This window comes from Oryzias latipes, chromosome 15 (genome assembly GCF_002234675.1).
Source record: "Oryzias latipes chromosome 15, ASM223467v1".
In the NCBI taxonomy this organism is placed as follows: Eukaryota; Metazoa; Chordata; class Actinopteri; order Beloniformes; family Adrianichthyidae; genus Oryzias; species Oryzias latipes.
In genome coordinates, this window is record NC_019873.2 from 2,586,991 (window position 1) to 2,607,680 (window position 20,690).

The 20,690-nt window shown below is 41.5% G+C and overlaps 1 protein-coding gene across 1 annotated transcript in view; it reads left to right on the top strand.

Annotated features, from left to right (window-relative positions):
- LOC101156843 (adhesion G protein-coupled receptor A3) overlaps positions 1–20,690 on the top strand; it is a 207,733-nt gene that overhangs the window by 39,532 nt on the left and 147,511 nt on the right. Inside the window, exons 4-7 of the mRNA XM_023963140.1 lie at positions 5,245–5,316; positions 5,640–5,711; positions 7,084–7,247; positions 13,661–13,874. Of these exons, the coding sequence (XP_023818908.1) occupies positions 5,245–5,316; positions 5,640–5,711; positions 7,084–7,247; positions 13,661–13,874 (522 nt within the window). The remainder of the gene's footprint in view (positions 1–5,244; positions 5,317–5,639; positions 5,712–7,083; positions 7,248–13,660; positions 13,875–20,690) is intronic.

Genomic DNA, 20,690 nt, shown 5'->3' on the forward strand with positions numbered 1-20,690 from the left:
TTGATTATTTCCTGCTCCAACTCGTAGGCACATCTTGTGCAAGGGGACTCTTCCTTCTGATTATCTGCGATCTGCTTGTGTTCCAGCTCTGCTGCATTAGCAGAGCTGTGTTGAACATGGACAACTAACCTTCTGCATTTTGCTTGTGTGCTCTGCAGAGAAACTGCGATAGCTCTATGGATGCTATGAGCGATGCACGGCATGTGCTTGAACGGGAGCTGTTTAGACGCTGCTATCTTGTTGTCAGTGTGCTGACTTTATGTTGAATGTCTCACTGTCTTGCTACATGCAAAAAGTGCTAAATGCACTCATTAGCAAAATGCCACTCTTTCATTTTCATAGCAGTTAAAGCATTTGACCTCAGTTCCCACTCTGATGTAAAATAATGTCCTGTGGTCCCAGGTAATTGTGAAGTCCAGTAAACCCTAGTGAGCACCACAGCATCTGTCTTTTCCAACGCCTCCCTGTCTTGGCTTTTTCCTTTTCGTAAAGCTCGCTTATGCTTTTCACAGGAGTTGCTCTAGAGGGAATTTGGCAGGATGGGTCGTTGCTTGCAATGCGTGCAATTTTGCACAGACACTCATCCTCAATAACATTGATTGGTCTGCAAGGTGTAGCTATACATTTAGCTACAGTTTTACGTTTTTGCTGCAAATTATGCAGCGTCATCTGCTTCATGTGGGAGGGCTGATACGAGGCCGTGTAATGGCTAGCAGGTGGTACTTCAAACTTGACGTGCTGCGATGATAATGTCATGGTACCTGCCTCAACTTCCCACAGCCTCGGAAACTGCCAACATCCTCGTCAATCAAGTCTTCAGATACCACCGACATTGTATCCGACAGGGGACCTCTACATTTCACAAGTCTGGAAGGCTTTCTGTTCTGCGTTGGGAGCCATCACTAGTCTGTCCTCAGGCTACCAACCAAGAATTAAAAGCTGCTCTTTTCTTTGTGTCGCTGCCCAGAACGCTTCCGATTGGTCAGCACACTTGGTCTGGATTGAATATGCTCACAACTCACTTCCATCTTCCGTCACAGGAATTTCACCATTTGAGGCCTGCCTTGGGTAACTACCACCCTTATTTCCGTCCCAGGAAGTTGACGTGGCGGTTCCCTCGGTCCAAGATCACCTTCACCGATGCAGGCGCACCTGGTGGCAGACCAGGGACGCACTCCTCCGTACTAAGGACACTAACTGTATAGGGTTTGAGTCACATTCTAGCCGGGCATGACAGATAACTCATCTCACACCGGCAGTAACTAAAAGTCTCGTTAGTTTTGCCCAGAAAACCATCCAGTATGGGATTAAAAAGAAACTTGCCATTAGGAGTCTTTTCTTGTCGTCCATTTCTGCCTGGTACTCCTGAACGTGGAAAGGTGTGGAAGGGCGCAATTGCCAAATCTCAAAATTCGAATTCTGTGATTGACACCGTCAAATAATTGATGTCTTTAAATGTATTTAACGTTGACACATTTTTAACAGGAAAAACAGATAACCATATAAAAACGCTTTCATTCTAAATGGGTATAAAAAGAAAAATTAAATTCAACTCAATTCAAGGAAAAACTCCTAAAAAAAACGGTTTCCGGAAAAAAACGAAGAAACCTCATGGGTGTCCACATGAAGGAGGGATCCTCCCCCAGGATGGACAGGCGATTAACCAGAACTCATAGAGAAGAATTAATTTATCTAAATCTACAACTACATATTTAAAATTCAGCAAATGATCTTTATCCAGACGGAGTTGGGGGACGGATGAGAATAGAGGACGGAACCCCATTGCACCATAGTTACCCCAGCTTCAAACTTCTAGCAGCCTATTAACAACTTTACTGTTATTAAGTTTAATTTAAACACATTAACATTAAGTTAGGTAATCTCAGAATACTAGTCTGACAATAAGCCTGTCCAAAGAGGAATGTTTTCAGTCTAACTTTGAATGTAGAAACTGAGTCGGCCTCTCTTACATGAGCTGGGAGTTTATTCCATAAGACAGGGGCTTGGTGGCTAAACGCTCTACCTCCAACCGTACTTTTACTAATTCTAGGAACCACAAGCAGTCCTGCATTTTGCGAACAAAGTGTTCTGTTTGGTTGGTAAGGGACTATGAGGTCTTTAATATAGGATGGGGCCATTCCATGTTAGGTCTTATAGGTTAACAGGAGGATCTTGAACTTGATTCTGGAATCAACTGGGAGCCAATGGAGCGAAACTAACACAGGAGTGATGTGATCTCTTCTGCTAGTTCCAGCTAACAATCTAGCTGCTGCGTTCTGGACAAGCTGGAGACTTCTTAAGGAACTCTTAGAACACACTGCTAACAAGGAGTTACAGTAATCCAGTCTAGACGTAACAAATGCATGGATGAGTTTTTCAGCATCACTCTTAGAAAGTATATTTCTGATCTTAGCAATATTCCACAGGTGGAAAAAGGCAGTTCTACACGCCTGAGATATGTGAGCCTTAAATGATAAATCCTGGTCAAATAAAACCCCAAGGTTTCTAACTGTGGAATTGGGGGCTATACTTATGCCATCCAGGGAGACTATCTGAGCAGACAGAGCATCTCTGAGGTTTTTAGGACCTAGTATAATGACCTCAGTTTTTTCTGGGTTCAAGAGGAGGTCATTAATTGTCATCCAGGTCTTTTTGTCTCTGATGCAGGCATTCAGTTTCTCTATATTGTCATTTTCTTCAGGTTTAATAGATAAATGCAAGACATGGATAGAACACTGTTCTTGTGTATAAATTATTCACATGTACTGTAAACAAATTAAAGTATCCAGATGTGTTCAGCACACATTTGACCCTCAGTAACTATTTCTGGTATTTTTTCAACCTCAGATTCTGGTGCTTTAATTAGTGTTATCTGATGTTGTCTGTGACAATTTATCATAGAAATAAAATCAATGATTTTACTTACTTTTCTTTCCACTTACCCACATAAAAACAAACATTGAAAAACATGTTTGGCCTTACTTTTTGAGCCCATGTGTCAATCCTTCTCCACAAAAAGCTCAATGAGCTGTTGGAAAGTCTTCCTTTTTTTCCCTTTAGCTTAAATGAGTTTTTCCCTCTCAATGGAGACAGACGACCTCGGTCTGTTCTGTTTCTACGGCACCAGTGTAGCTACAAAGCAGCTGTCGCCTCAAGTCTGCCCCTGCTGGTGAGGTTTGCCTCACCTAAAGCTTTTTCTGCAGCTCTACATGAGTGTTTTCAGCGCACGTCTCTGTTAACATTGAGTCCAGCAGTCAGACATGAAGCACAGCGCTTCAGAGCCTCACCGGAGTTTCAGCTCTGTCTGTGATCGGGTAACACTCAAATTTGGCGATTTTAACCTCAGAAACTGTGGAAAACGTGTTGAGTTGACTGAAAAATGTATATTTACTACAGATCAGTGGAAAATAATGTTTACTTAATTTATCTTTTTCTTTTTCCTCACGATTTTGACTAGTGAGGTTTAGCCTCACTTGCCTCACGTCACTGGGGCAAGGGAAGCATTGAGCTTTTGAGATGCTCAATTTAATAATAATAATAATTATATTTGATAGTGTCTTTATCCCACAATGGGGAAATTCTTCTCCGCATTTTGACCCATCCCCTTGGGGGAGCAGTGAGCTGTGGACTGGCCGCAGTCGGGGGGTGACATCTGGCTGGGTAGATCGGGGATCAATCCGCCAACCCTTTGATTGTTGAACGACCTGCTCTACCACCTGAGCTAAACTGCCACCCAGCTTTTTGTGTGTTTGAGTCACTGCCACCCTCTGTATTTCTTCACATACCTCCAACTGTTTGCAGCCTCCTGACTGCCAGAAAAATCAGAAATCCTCCATCCCAATTGCCACAAATTCAAGTCTCAAATTTCAGAAACATCTTCAGCATCTTCCACAGACAGTTAGGAAAGACACACCACCCTCTACATGCCTCACAGATCATTAGTGTTCTGCCACATGAGTTCCATCTGTGCAGGAAGGGTCTGTTTTCCCATTCCTTAGCATACAAAATGAATGGCGCAAAGTAAGGGTGGACCTCAACTCAGTGGTGAATTTCGAATGAACTCCTGCCGCTCTGCAGAAACTATGTTCTAGAAAACGTCACAGGCTTTTGGATTTTGGCTAAAAACAGTATAACCATAATCAAAAGACCACCCGGAACACTTGATCAGAAGATGATGGGAGTGGGACTTTATACAATGACTTTTTACTCACAAAAACTACCTGTGTGAATTAGTGAAAGCTGATCCACTGTGGGGCCCCCACAAAGGATGTGCCAAAAGGTAAAAGTGAAGGTATCATAAGATTTTATCCTCCTGACTACCAAGGAAAAAAAGTTTTGTCCAATTAAAATATTTTATATCCACCAAAACTACAATTCCCAGAGCCCCACCCCTTCACACGTGGTATCCTTGAAAAACCCCAAATATCTTTTGTACAGACCAAATGGAGTTATTTCAATAATATATCGTAGTTGGGAGATATCCTGGTCTGGACATGTTCTAAACAGAACACATTCATATTGATGGTAGTCATGAAAATACAAGTGTTTTAAAGTAGTCCATGTTTGAATTATTAAGTGTTATTAAACATGTAAAAATCAGTTTTCTTCTATTTTTAACTACTTCAGTATAGCTGTGTTTGTGATTGATTAGCCTGGTTTCAGTGTGTGGCGTGACTGCAGAGGGAAGGTTAGCAGGGTCTGGACAGGCGGGCCTGTAAACAGTCTGCCTGTATGCTAAATTGAGGTGCGTGCACACAAGGCCTGGAGAGAGAGGGAGAAGGCTCATTTAAGTGCTCCCTAACTGGTGATTATTCAAGTGCTTTGCTTATTTTGCCACAGCTGCTGCACCATAACAGCTCTTTAATTGCAGTGTACGAGGGCATGTAGCTTTGGACACGACAGCATGCAGCCGCTTATAGATGGAGACATGAATGTTTGTGAAGTCATGTGTGTGACTCTGTTTTGTATCTGAAATGTAGGCAAGGCAAGGCAAGTTTATTTGTATAGCACAATTCGTACACAAAGTAATTCAAGGTGCTTCACAAAACAGAAAAATGCATTAAAATCACATGTAAAATGTTAGAAAGGGAAAACTTCAGTAAAGCCAAGAGAGATGATTAACCTTCACAGCTGCTTACTTTCTCCCCTTCATGCATTGCCGTTTTCTATTCTCATTCGCTCTGATTACAACACCAATGGATGTCTAGTGACACATGCCTTGTCTCTTTCTTTTTGTCCTTGTAGGGATTTGTCCAACAACAGGATTGGCTGCCTCTCACCTGAGATGTTTATTGATCTAAGGAGCCTGTTAAAAGTGTAGGTTGGATCTTGATTCATTTTGTTGAAGCAAAGCCATAATACCCATTTTTCCCGGATAATGGTCCATCTCTGATGCAAGCAACATTTTATGTCAGACGTGTTACAAGCTTCTACTTGTGTTTCCCTGGGAAGTTTGTTTTTAATTAATCTGAATCCAAACTGTCAAATTCAACAAAGATTTGTTAAAAACAGCTGCATTTGTGTCGACTACAGATGATGGTTTTAACATGACCTGATATGGTTTTGCATAAAATATTTCTTTTCAGTGAATCTCTTTTCAGGGGCCTGTTTCTAAAGGTGTGTTTGTTCCCCTCAAACAGGAATTTATCTGGGAACATCTTTTCCACTCTGACAGCTGGACTCTTCACATCCCTCGTGTCTCTGAAAGTGCTGTAAGGAAAACGCATCAATATATTTAAGATTGAACAGAGATTGTGAACAATGAGCTTTTCTGAAGTCGTCATGTATTTGGCTACGTTCACACTGCAGGCTGAAACGACCCAATTCCGATTTTTTTGCCCCTATGCGACCTGTATCTGATATTTTCATGACAGTCTGAACGACACAGATCCGATCTTTTCAAATGCGACCCAGGCCACTTGGGTATGCGGTCCTGAATCCTGAATGCAACCTCCGTCTGACCCGCCAGGCCACATGAATCCGACCCGTACGTCATCAATACGCTTTAAACGTCAGAATTCTGCGGTGAACTTGGGGGGGAACAAGAACATATACATCAACCATGGTGGACGATGCTGCTGAGACCAGTCAGTGGAAGGGAAGCGAGGTCACCGATTGGATTCATGTTTAGGGTGACAGCTCTATTCAGGCCAAACTCAAGGGGCTCTTATCGCAACCGGGTGGTTTTTGAAAACATTTCCAGCGAAATGGCTGAGCGTGGTGTTGAACCTTTCCCGCAATTACTTTTTTTCCTTTCCGACCGTGGTCAGAAGAAGCGCGGGGGAGACCTTCACCAAGGCCGAAGGCAGATCCTCTTCTGGGGTTCCCTTCCCCGTTCAGACCCTCAGATTCTCCAGAGCGGGTTAATAAAGAGTCAATAGTATTTATTCTGGGGGAAACTTTCTTCTATTACTGTTCTCCTTCCTCCATAACACACGACATGAATGCGCCCACACTGCCCCCCTCATTCTCTACCTCGCTGCACGCGCTCTCTCCTCTCTCTTACACACACACATCCACATCCCCATTCCACAACAGTGGGTACAGACGATCCTGGCTCCAATGCCTTCTTAAAATGAGAAGATTGTAATTGTGCTGGCTCCTTTGTGAAAATGAATGTAATAATGCAGAAAGAGCTCTGCTGTTGACAACACTGTTATTGACATCCATTGTTAACGTTAGCTACTTCTGCAAACAACGAGTGAAGTCGTTCACTGTTGAGTACTCTTCTGCACATGCTGGTCACTTCTGGGTCATTTCACGGTCACACAGGAGATCACAAAAGTTTGCATTTAATTTGGAAATGTGAACAGCCTTGCAAAAAAAATCAATTTTTTTTCAAAAAATCGGAATTGAGCATTAAGCCCTGCAGTGTGAACGTAGCCTTTCAGTTACAGTTGTAGACAAATATGTCCACGTGTCACCAGTGACTCCTCTGAAATATTGTTGTTTTAAACTTCTGTTGTTGAAGTGACACAAATCGCAGCTGTTACTCCCATCAAGGACCTGCTAATAGAAACGGTCGGATTAGCGAACTGAGGAACATTAGCGCCCCGTTATGAATGTGTTCTTTTCCTGTAACAGACACTTCAGCACTGAGACTCTGTTCTGTGACTGTCACATGAAGTGGCTGCTCACTTGGGCTCAAAGCAACTCTGTGAGAATCGGCAACGACACAGTCTGCGTTTTCCCCACTCGCCTTCGTGGGCTGGCGTTCCACCTTCTACAGGGACAGCAGCTCACCTGTGGTAAGGGTCCAAATACTTTTAATCTTTCCACATGGTTTCCTGGTGCAGAATAAACAGATTCTTTTAATTGACTATTTAATCAATGAACACGTTCTGGCCAAAATGTCTCCTGGAATTTATAATCCACTCTAAAACTTGGTGAAACAAGTTAAAGTACATTAAACTTGTTATACACATGTATACATACAAAGTACTTTCCAGACATCAGAATGAAATGTTAAAGTGTTTCTAACTGTTCCACTTCTTAAACCACTTTTTTTTCTCCCCATTCCTTGGTACCCTTGCCTCCCATCTCTAACATCCACCTCTCTACTTCTCCCTTTTTCTTTTCCGTCTGTTTCCAACAAGAAATGTATACAAACATAGTTAAAATAAGTAAAGTTTAGCCTCAAAACCAAAAGGGGTTCATACAAATATACACCTCGTGTCAGAAAATTCATAACTGCCTATTGTAACAGAAAATCTGTCCAACACAAGAGTCCTTTATCTCTGATCTGTTTGCTCAGCTGTTGGAAAAGCTTGAAAAAAAAAAAGGATGTTTGATTTTGACTTTTTTTTTTTTTTCAAATGGGTCTTCATCATTCACATACTTTATGAGTTTGAGTATTTGTACTGAGTAGATCCAGTGTCGCTTCATGCCAAATAACTTTAGGTTGAAATGATGAACAAACATCTTCATCCAATCAGTGATGTCTCATAGTACCTAACAGCCTTTTCTGCTCTCTTCTTTCGTTTCGTTTCATTTTTTTAACATTTCATTTAAATTTCTGGACATTATTTTGTTTTCTGAAATGTTTTATTGTTGTTTCATTTCATGTGTTTGGCATTGTTTTTTGCTAAAAACATTATTTTTACTAGTTGTTTTGCTTATTTAACTGTCGTTCTCATCTTTATGTTTTTGCATCGAATGATTCGTTGGTGTGATTTGTACTTCAGAGTCTCTGTACTAAAAGTCCCCTTGTGCAACGCGCAGCGCTTGGGAGTTTAAAAAAAATAAAAAATCCATAGGACATCCTGAATCTCACCCACTTTACCCTTATTTACCTTTATATGTTGTATAATTGTTCACTATGACCTGTCAGCCGTAGCCTGCTCCTAGAAAGAAAAAGTGCTTGGACATTTTCATTCTACAGCAGGGGTGTCAAACTCATTTTCACTGAGGGCCACATCAGCATAGTGGTTGTCCTCAAAGGGCTAGATATAACTTATACATGTAACTAAATGTAATGAAAAATAAACAACTATTAATAATATAATAATAAATTAATAATAATTATAACTAATCCTTAATGTTAAATAACTCATTATTCATTTATTTTAACTTTTTAAAGTGACAATTACAGTTGCATAGAAAACTCATGTTTTCTTGTTGCTTTAGCATAAATCCTTTTAAATTGGATTCTGTCAGGTTAGGTTATATGGACAGTGTTTAAGTCCTAATGTATAGTTGCCCAATCCGATGTTTCAAGTCCAATTCCCCCTAGACATGAATAAATACACACCAATTTTTATTGTTTATTCTAAGAAATGAAAAACTTTTATGCTCTCGCGGGCTGCACGGTAGCGCAGTGGTCAGCAAGAAGGCCCCTGGTTCAAGTCCCGGCTGGGGGACCAGAACCAGAACATCAATGGGGGACCTTTATGTGTGGAGTTTGCATGTTTTCGTCGTGCATGTGTGGGTTTTCTCCGGGGACTCTGTCTTCCTCCCACCATCCAAAAACACGCTTCATAGGTTAATTGGCAACTGTAAATTCTCCATAGTTGTGAGTGTGAATGGGTGTGTGATTGTGGCCCTGCGACAGACCGGCGACCTGTCCTGGGTGTCCTCTGCCTTCACCCACAAGTGGCCGGGATAGGCTCCAGCAGCCCTGTGACCCCGAAAGGGATAAACTGCAGAAGATGAATGAATGAATGAATGAATGAATGAATGCTCTCGCTGGCATCATAAAATGACATGGCGGGCCACATTTGGTCTGCGGGCCTTGAGTTTGACACGTGCTCTATGGGTTCACCAAGTGGTCTACGATCTTTACATTTCCTGTGGGCCACCTGTGTTCCCCGTACCGGTTTGCCAATTTTAACCCGCAGACAGCCTGTTTCCAACCGTAAGGTTTAAGGCTGTGGGGTGAACCAATAGTGAGAGAATCATATTGATTAATTTTTTCTCATACAGACTAAAAGCTGTTCTCAAAATGCAGCAGGTTTATAAGCTCAGCTAAAAGTCCACAAAGCTAAATCAGGGTTTTAATCCTGGAGGCCAAGAATGGATTAGCAGCCAAAGATGCAGCAAATGCTATTCTTGACGTGCAAACTTTTACTCTCAGCTTCAGGTCACCACAACATCAGCAAACGCCCAACCAATTCTTCGCAATGAGTGAGACTCAGTACAGTGATTCAGTATACTGTGAATGATTGCAAATCAAAGGCAGGTGCGGCATCCAGAAACTGTGGGCTGGGGTTGCTGGGAGATGAGATGCATTCAGAACTCTGGAGATGGTTCCCGCCGTTTACCAGAGGGGGAGACAGAGCTCTGACCTCTGACAGTTAATCCGTCGGGTTTTACTTATTTGAACAGTATTCTGGTAGTCTCCTTCAAGACATCCCTCAGCCATCGTCCTCTCTTTTTTCCATTTCATTTCAGGGCTGTGGGCCTCTGGGAAATCTTGTGTTGGTGAAGAAACCCTCTTCTTATGTTTTCTTATGTCTGAATCATGCTATAGCTCTCTGTGTGAGTGTTGATGAGGTGGATGCACAGTAAACAAAGACGTGCTTTGTTCATGATGCGACACAGATTGCACACACATTTACTTGTCCTTCCCTGCACTGTGCCTTTTTGCATTTGTAGAGAGCCCCATCCAATCTCTGAGCCACAGACATTCTGGAGTTATTCCTTGTAATCCTTACTGGATGTGGTTTTCATTTCCACAAAACAATCCAAAGCAATTACAGGGTGATTCTGCTCAGTCCACGGACAATGAGCGGAAAGTGGAATCCAGTGAAGGGACAAAGAGCTCTCCTTTCAGACCCTACAGCATCCGTTATAGGATTACGGTGATAACATTTTGGGCTCCCTGCATTTGGCATATTAGCCTCAATATAACGCTTCACAGTACAACTCCACCTTGTGGCTGTTCTCAGTGGTGTTTTGACAGCCATATTACTGACTGTTACGTGGTGGCTGTTCGAACATGACTGCATGTTTTTAAAGGAAAGTAAAAAGGACCGTTCACATATCTATGAATCCAAACTCGCATTCTGTGTAAAATCCAAACTCTTCTTATGGATTTAGTGCATTTGCTGCATTCCCTTGCAGTATCAGTTTGCTGGGTAACAGATGTTGGCGGCAAACCGTCCAGCAGTGACCTTTGTCCTCCCGATGATACAGGTGTTGCCTGTGAATGAGAGGAGACGTGGAGCATGTGTTACTTCCTGGATGAACCAGGTGCTTCCTGTGTTGAGGTTAGATGCATCTGTTTTGCTCATCGAGCAACCGCCTGCGGTTTCTCTAACAGGGCCGCAGGAGATCAACAGCCCAGACATGAAATGAAAGAGCTAACATGATGTTTAGAGACTGCCTTTGATTTCTATGTTTTTTATGGAATGATGACACAGTAGTGCAACAGAACTTTATAGGTATCATGTCATTAATGTGGAATTTCACATTCAGGTCTGCCTTTTAGTCTGTGCTCATGGAGTTAATTTATCAAAAGCATATCTAATTTACATGACATGACATGTGAGGCTTTGAAGTTCAGCTATGCTCCTCTTCAATTATGAAAGGGGCTACAAGTAACTGAGAGAAAGGTTTGGGAATATTCAGCTTTTGTTGAATCACAATAACATGTTTGTTGCAGCTTGACAACTTTCATTCTTCATTTAAATTAAATTCAGAGCTTTGCAGTGACTCTTTCTGGGATACCAGGCGAATATTTTATTATTATTCAAAGAACAGCAGCAGGTGCTGCCGTAGATTCCTCCCACATGCTGAAACAGTAGCATTAAATACTGTTGAACAACCACGGGTTCACAGGAGGGTAAGTCTTCTCAAAGTCCACTACCCCAGACAGAGGAAAAGGTGGGGAATGTTGTAGGGATCACCTCGAAGCTGATGTGGTTCTAGTTGTCCTGAGCGGCGGCTTGAAGCCCAAAGTCTCCAACCGAGGTGGTAAGATCCTTCTGTCCACAAGTATTACTTTGGGAAGAACCTGATCGCAGGAGAGCGACTTGAAGCAAAGTTGAAACCTTTTAAAGAAATGGTAGGAAATTCAAAAATAACAACTGTACTAAAGTAACTGTCAATGTAATTGATGAATAATCTTCTCAGCAACACCATCATGTTTGGTCATTGTTGCAACACAGACTAAGTGATGGTTCATAAACGATAACCATAAAACAGTAGAAGGATTTGAATTCAAAGGAAACAATTGACATGATGATCTGACCAGCAGCAGCTGCAAGAAAGAAATGATGACTGCATCAAAGGGGAAAGGATTTCAGTGAACAACAGCTGATGTGATCAATAAAAAGGGATGAACAATCAAAGAAAAAGGATTCAAGAATTTAGCCTTTTGAATCCATTTACTGCTTGACTCACTTTCAGAGAAGGCAATCTTATGTACACTTAATTCTTTCAGTTCAAGTCTGCTGACCATTTATTAGCAGGTAAAGGGACGCACTGAGGCATGATTTATTTATTTCCCTAAGGAAAAAAGATTTTAAATCTGTTTTGTCTGCACTCCTATTTCCTTTCCCAGTGTTCTTCTGACGGCTGTGTGGCTAACTTCATCCTTTTCAGGTGAAACGTTGTGGGTTGTGGATAGTTTGAGTTTGCCCATCACTAACATTTTAGTATTTTTGTTTTTGGTTGTCTAACTCTGGCCTGTGGCAGTGAGAAACCTGAATGCTGACGTTTGCTGTTGCCACAGAGTGGCCGGCACCACAACCTTTGAGCAAAATGCATGTGTGTAGCTTCTTTTTCCAGGCTTTGATTAGAACAAACAGAATGTTTGAGTAATGTTCATGTTCTGTTTAAAATGTGTTGTACTAGTCACCTTAAAAAAAAAAAAGATCAGTTCATGGGTATGGGCGATGGGTAATTTTTACGGGACATTTGCTCATCACATTTGCCTGTTCAGGTTATTTCATGACTTAATGACATTGACTGTATAAGAGAACTGGACTCAGTCAGTGTGACATCATCCATAGAAAATGCCTTACATCTGGCTCCAACCAAATTAAGTCATTTCAGTCGACGTTTTTTGCGCAAAACAGGCCCCAAAATATTGGTATTAGACCACATCAGTAAGCTGTGATTGGTCTGAATCGGTTCAAGTCATGATTTTTATGGCAACAACTTTCGCCATACAGAAGTGAGCTTGTTGGAAGGCCACATCCCTTCTAGTTAAAAGCAGGCTACAAAATCTGTCAAACATTTGGAATGCTGAATGCGGGGGTGCGGGTCCTACCCACTTTTATTGAGTCATCTAATCAGTCAGTTTGTATCTTGAATAATTTGCAATAAAGAAAAATGTTCATGAAAAATAAGGATTATCAAGAACAAGTTAAAAAAAGATCAAGAATGGTCATTCTGATAAATAAAATGACTATCAGCTGTTTGTTTCTCTATAGAAATCAATGGGATTATAGCTTCCTGGAGCCAGCGGGTACTTCCTGTATGGAAAACGTCAGGGGGGAGGGGTCACTCTGTCTAGTTCTAGTTATACAGTCAATGGTTATGGAAAACATACCAACTCCATACATTACGTCAATGATTATATTGGTATTTTCCTCTGTATACAGTCAGAATGCAGTTGAACTCTAAGCTCATGAACGTGAACAGTCTCACAATTCTTCATCGATCTCTAAGAGCACCAGAAGGGTGAAGAAGTTCTGTAATCTGCCCCCAAAATGTCTGCTTTTGTGCATAAATACACATAAATAAAAATATAGGACTTCCTTCTTCTGTCCACAGGTCTTCATAACTGCAGAGGGACTTGTTGACTTTATGTCCAATAGGTTTGTAATCCTGTTAGTGTGGAAGCGGGAAGCTTCCGTTTAGGATTCACAGAGGATTAGGAGATGGCTCCAGGCCCCAAAGCATTATCATTTTTGCTGTTTGTCTTGCTCAGCAACATGTGTGAACGACAAGGGGGAGTGTGACCTTGAAAGTTTGTTCCAGATTATTTCTGTTTGTCGGTGTTCCTTATGTATGTTGAAACGAGTCTGGTCCTGAGGCTGCATTTGTTGATGCTAACACCACTGACAAGGGAGTTCAAATTCAGGCAAGCGGCGTTGTATCCTTACATGAAACTCTGACGGGGCTTGTTCTAACAGTGGCATCCTATGCTTTCCCACCTCTGAAAAAAGAAACTGTAGGTTTAAAAACCAACTTACTTTTTAATCCTGTCTTGCAGATAGTCCCTTGGAATTACCCCTCTTCCAGTTGATCCCTTCCCAAAGGCAGCTTGTGTTCCGTGGAGACCGGCTCCCTCTGCAGTGCACTGCCTCCTATCTGGACCCATCAGTGGAGCTGCAATGGCATCATAATGGCCACATCGTGAGCACGCAGGAGAGCTGGGATGTCTATGTGGAGGAGACCCTACTTCATGACTGCTGCTTGGTAACCAGGTACACAGAGAAAAAAAAAGCAGAGGGGGGGGGGGGGGGGGTCGGTGCTGATTAAGCAACTGCTGGCCTGTTGCATCGACACACATAAGGCTCTGAACAAAGACAGGAAACAGGAAAAAACTTTTCTGCTGTGTAAAGGTCACATTTCACAGTGAATTAAAGTAGTGCAGCCACAGCACAGCACTGTCCGGCCCACTTCTCTGTGCTCAGCCGTCCATGCAGGAGTCAAAGACACACAGAACAATACACATGCACACGCAGGCATCCTTCCTGTCCTCTCAGTCATACATACCAACTGTATGTAGCTTTTGTTACTGGCGCCCTTGATAAGGATCTGAAAAGATGCAACAGAATTGGCCTGGCTAGACTCCAGCACCTAAGAGAAATCTGCAGCTCCACCCGCAGGCCAGCCATCCAACACCGACCCCTCCCCAAACCCCGGCCAAGCACAAGCAGAATTCCTTGTAGAAAGGACAGATGCTGGCTCGTAACTATGGTGATAAAGTGACTGTTGTGGTTTTTGACAGAGGATGTTATAGGCTCTGGTGTGTGTTCAGATGCACTCAATGTTGCAATGTTGCAAGAGTTCAGATGAGGAAGAATGTCCCAGGTCAGAGCTCGGTTGTCTAACAGAAATGGATTTATGGAGTTTTGGCAGATCCACGTTTTCTGGAGCAAAGCTTTTGTGTGTTGTGTACTTTAACTAGCAACAGCTCAATCTGATGATTTCATCCCCATATACTGTACATCCCAAACATTGATTTATTTATTAACGTTAGGGTATTTATTTACCTTTGAGTCACTACTCAAAATGATTTCTGTCCTGCTGTGACATTAATAACTGAATTAGAGGCCTCTGTTTTTTAGGCAAGCCAGAATGGATTAAATACAAAATCCCAAACTGTCAATCTATTTAAAAAACCTGTCAGATTAATCACACGTTTGGGTTGTGATTAATCGTCATTAATATTAATATTTAACTTGATACATTTTATGCATGTTATATTCCAATATGCAGTTTTTTTTAACAAAAAAAAAGCCTGACAGAAAATGTTTCCTTCAATGTTCTTGTCTCAAATGTTTACATGTATAAAGTAACTGTAAAGACTTTTGAGGCAGGATTATTCCAAGAAAACAAATATGCTAAACTATATCCATAAGAAACAAACATTTTGCCTGTGCACTTCAGATCAACATAACCGTTCGTTTGTGTAATATTCCTCCAGTTACTCTTTTCACTTACTCTTCTTTCAACCAGCTACTTGGGCAAACCTGTGGAGACCTGCATGATTCTTTTGAAGCCCCTGGTTTTCAATGGTTTTTATTGGTCTACAGTCAGTTACTATCCATGTAGTGAGTTCATTGTCGAAGTCGTCCAATGATCGAAGGGTTGGCGGTTCGATCCCCGCTCCCACCAGCCAAAATGTCAATGTGTCCTTGGGCAAGACACTTCACCCTCCTTGCCTCCAGTGTGGCTCCACTGGTGTGTGGATGTGTATGAATGATCCCGGTGATGGTCAGAGGGGCCGTAGGCGTGAACTGGCAGCCACGCCTCTGTCAGTCTGCCCCAGGGCAGCTGTGGCTACAACCATAGCTTACCGTCACCAAGTCTGAATGAGGAGTGAATGAATAATGGACACAATGTAAGCGCTTTGGGTGTCTTGAAAAGCGCAGATAAATCCAATCCATTATTATTATTATTATTATTATTGTCTAACTTCATTTGTGGATTTGTTGACAGCATTGCCACGGCTGCGCTAACCCAACATCTCTTGACGAGTGTGGCTCGTCGTGGTTGGAGCAAATGGGGCTTTGCTCCAAGGTGGTATTTGAGGCAGTTGTGCTGCGATGAAAAGACAGTCCGTCATTTCAACATGAGCACACCCTGGTTTTATCCACAGCTGACCGTGTTTTTTACAAAAGAAATTTGCCGCTGAGCACACCACTCGTCTTTCACTCGCTCTTGCACTGACCTGAACACCGCCCTTATCACACCCTGCTCCACCTAACATTCAGAGGGGAAAGTCTGCGGTTATAACAATGTTATTAATTAGAATTAAAAACTATTAAGTTATTAATTAAGTTTTTTTTTTAAGTACGTTAACGCGTTAATGTTGACAGCCCTAAAATATTCATTCATTCTCTTAACCGTTTTTCCCTTTCGGGGTCATGGGGCTGCTGGAGCCTATCCAGGTCACTTGTGGGCGAAGGCAGGGGCACCCTGAACTGGTCGCCAGTCTGTCGCAGGGTAGAATGTCCACAAACACACACCCATTCACTCTCACACTCACACCTAGGGACAATTTAGAGTTGCCAATTAACCTATGAAGCATGTTTTTGAATGGTGGGAGGAAGCTGGAGACCCCGGAGAGAACCCACGCATACATGGGGAGAACATGCAAACTCCATACAGAAAGGTCCCCCATTGGTGTAGTTTTTCATGTCCCCCAGCCGGGACTTGAACTGGAGGCCTTCTTGCTGTGAGGCAAGTGCGCTAACCACTGCGCCACCGTGCAGCCCCTAAAATATACTGATGTAAATACAAAATTCTGAAAAGAAGTGGAAGACAAATATGCAGATGTGAAAGACGGCTGAGGAGAACCTAATGAATTAGTTTTGATCCATGCCAAAAAAATGTTAATGTTAAAAAAAACGTTTTCATCTCTAAGGTGACATGGTTCTGTACTTTGAGGGTTATTTTTACTTCATGATAGAATCTGTCAGAAACTGGTGCCGAATGATCCAAACTGCAGGAGACGAGGCTTGGTGGCGAAAACGTAAGCATTGAATGAATAAACATAGATGACAAAAACAAGAACAAAGGGAGACAGAAAAGGATGTAATGGATGACCTGACAATGAAGAACTGAAAAGCAGTTATTATAATTCACTTAGGGTGATTACTGGAATGAAGACGTGGTTAGCAAAGGAAACCAGACTCTGACAAGACAAAAACAAGCCTGAAAACAGAACATTACAAGAACTAAGAAAACAAAAAAACAAAGGGAACAATCCTCACAAGTTATTTTCTTTATGTCCAATTGGATTTGAAGGATATAGCCCAAATATCATAAGAAAACCAATGTTCAATACTTGACAACTCAATGTGTACCCAGAACAGTTCCCCAGCTTCTCACAGAACAAAACACAAAAAATCTTCAACCTGTAAAATGTTTGTTGATAACAAAATGAAGAAATAAAACTCACAAGATAAAATTCCAAAACTAACTACAAAAGTAAATAATAAAAAAATAGAAAAGTGTCATTAATCCTTATCTGATATGATTAAAGAAAAACAAATTTATTTAAAATAGTTGAAAATTACGACCTGAAACTGTCTTTTTCAGTCAGGCTTCTGAAAAATAAATGAGCTTTAATAGGAAAAGATTATGCAGTAAAATGACAGTGAAATTCTATTTTGGAACATTTGATGATAAACATGAATGTTTGCATAGTAGCTGCAGTTTAGTCTTTATATTTGTTGCCAAAATCAATCAATACTGACAGTGGCTAGAACCTTTTTTTTTAGCTAGTCTAGTTGACAATTCAAACATGTAGAAATGTATATAATGGAAAATTACAAAATAAAAATGAACAAATAGGAACTTCCTTTAATCAAAAACGCCTTCTTTGCTGCTTTGCATCCAAACTCTTTCACTGTGAGGACAATGCTGTTCAACAAAAGCATCTGTTGAATGGGCTGTGGTGATGTCATAGTCCAACCTGCACTGTGTCACGTCCTTCAACTACAAGCTCCACTGCCTTCATCGCAGCTACTAATCAAAACAAATCCTCCAGAACTTTGCTTTTCCAGCTCAGTCTCCCAATGAAAGTCTTCACACTCTGTCTGATTATACTCCCTCTTTCAATCACTCATTCCCTTACCACTTGTACATACAAATAATGCAGTTTCCTCCCTCAGGTGGAACTTATCTGGGTCATGCCTTTTATTTGGCGCTGTCTGCATCTTGCTGAAAACCTGTTAAGAGCAACCATCATTTTCAGAGCTGATGACTGTATAACATAGCAGGGTCCAACAAAAATAATCTGCTGTGCACAACCTTTTACCCTGTGCTGTTTCTTAAATTGCAATGCTGAGAGATCCGTGTTGGGAATACTTGCACTTCTGCTTCACCAGACCAACCAGCAGTTTAAAAAAGAAAAAAAGACTAAACAGAATAAAAACATGCCTATGCGTTGATAACTGCTGTCAATGCCTTTTTTTTCACAGTGGACCACATATTCATTACTATCCATGTTCACCTTGGGAAGCGTCCTCTGAGTCAGTCAGCCTTGGCCTCTTCGGCCCATCAGAGGGAAAAGTCTGAACACACAGGATTTAGCTCATGGCTTAAAGCCTCCATCTGGATTTGCTGCAGAGTTTTGCAAGCGTGTGAGCAGAAGTGACAAAACCTCAGTGAGGTGACCTTCTTTGAGTTGAGGCCAAAATGTCATCATCTTTTCTCGCAGCTAAATTTGGCCTTTCCCTGGCAGGCAGTCCTGGGTCAGGGAGGAAATCACGTAGATATGGTCTTTAGCTTGTTGAAGGAGGAAAAGGTTATTATGAAAAACGATCATTGTGATCCATTTCTGCCGACTTCTATGTCGTCAGATGTCTCTTTCATTTATTGACACGCTGATGAGGTTCTCTGTTGATGGTGCTCACGGTGAGAAGCAGAAAGGCAGCCGAGCTCTAAAGGACTGAAAATCCTGCAATATGAAATAACTGCCTGCTGAGTAATGGTGTTAGGCTAAAGTATCATTAGCCATGCTACAGATAGAGGTGGGACCAGACAGTAATTCATGCATCATTGATCAAATATTTTACAGCCTTGTAGCTATAGCTACTGCTTTGGATGTATCTTTCTTAATCCTCTTCATTTTTAATCAGGCTAATCTTGCACGAAATGAACATCCTCTGTTGGAAATGTTTTAGTTTTACCAAAGGCAAAGGAAGAAGGAAGACATCCCCTTCTTCTCTCCTTTCTACCTGTTTTTGCCAGTACATACAAACCTTTCTCCTAAAATCCATGTCTTTGTTTTCCTGTTTGAACCACTCCTGCCTTAAATCCATCTGTGTACAAGCCAAATTGGATTAAAACACATATGCTGTGGAGTTTTACCTCCAGGCTCAGCACTTAAACATTTGCCACTTTTAATCTCTGTTGAGAAAGAAAAGTGTCAGTTACACTGAACTTTTACTATGATGAAGTGAGGCATAATTTATTAGCAGCACACATAATGAGCTGTGTCAAGTAATGGATAGAGTGGATTAAGACAAAAATCTTGTGATGGATGCTGGTACAGAAGAGTGCTCTGTTCATTATGTCAAACGCTGATTTATGCTGTGGAGGGCAAACTTCACATGATGTGGCCTCAAAGTATGCAACTGTTCAGCTCAAAATGCACTTAACGGTGCTCGTCACTCTGAGGCGTGTTCTGAAATAACTGCATCAAGCTTCCATTCAAATGGCACTACTTTGGAACATTTGCTGGGTCGCAGAGACAGATTGGAGGTTTACAGTCTAATAGGCAGGATTATGCAAACTAATTGTTGAATATATGCACACAAGCATAAATGTTCCTAATTAGTCCTGTGGGAGCTGCTTCACAATGGTTCAGTGTTACTGTGGATGTAGGTCAGTGATCAGTGTGCGGCTCATATGAGCCCCTGTCTAATAGATTTCTTCTGAATGCGAGAATTTTTAACTTTTACTTTACCAAACTGCTTTCACAGTGTAGTGGAGATAAAGCAGCTAAGTATTGGCAACGTAACTACTCAGAAACTAACTTCAATTCTGAAATAATTGCAGAGCCTCTGATAGTTTAAAGGGAGTAAAGGCTCGACTGCATTCCACAGCTTTCAGACAGATGGCAATGATGTAACTGTACCTTCAGCAGACTGTAACGGTACAGACGGTAAATGTGATGGCTTAGTTGCATTATCTACAAACATCAAGTCAAATGGACACAATTTATTTTGAATATGCGCTGCTTTAATGTCATGGTTGCTCTTAAAGGGTGGGTTGTAGCAAAAGTAACCGCTTTAGCACAGATTTCCCCAAAGTTTCTACACATACCAGTCCGATGTGCAAGAAACATCCTGTAAATAAAGGGAGCACGATAGAAAGGGAGCATGGCTAGCATATGTTTATGGTATGATGACTTTATTATATATCTTTTACAACTTTTATACAGTATTGCTGCTTTACTGCAGAGGCAGACTGTTAGCAGGAGTGAAGGAGCAGAAGGCTTCAATTGAAAGCCATTCACACTTTAAAAGCTGCTGCTTTCCTCCTGGAAGGATGAATGTTGTTTCAAAGAGTGGATGGAGCGAGAGAGACTGAAAGAGTTTGAGTGATAGAAAGACTGTGAATTATTATTAATGACACACATCCAGTACAGGAAACCGAGTCAGAGATGCTTTTCCTAAACTGCGTGTGTTAACACAGAGTGTCTGAACGTAAGAGATTTGATCGATAGAGAGGGCCCGTGCAAAGAAAGCTGTAATTTTTATGTCAGAGCTTTACACAAATCCATCTGTCCAGATCATTAAATGAGTGGCAGAAAAACTGAGGGGAAAAAACAGAGATGCTTGCATCTTAGATGAGATTGTGTGTGTGTTTGCAAGCAGCCACTCAAAAACACACACTGCTTTTGTGGCTCAGAATGTCATCATGTCTGTCAGACATTCAAATCTGATTTAGAGCCTTTTAGAGAAGCAATCAGAAAAAAGCACTCTACTGGAATACGGACCATGAAATCACAACTCATTTCATTCATTTTCAGAAGTTGCTCACAGGCAATAATCTAGGCA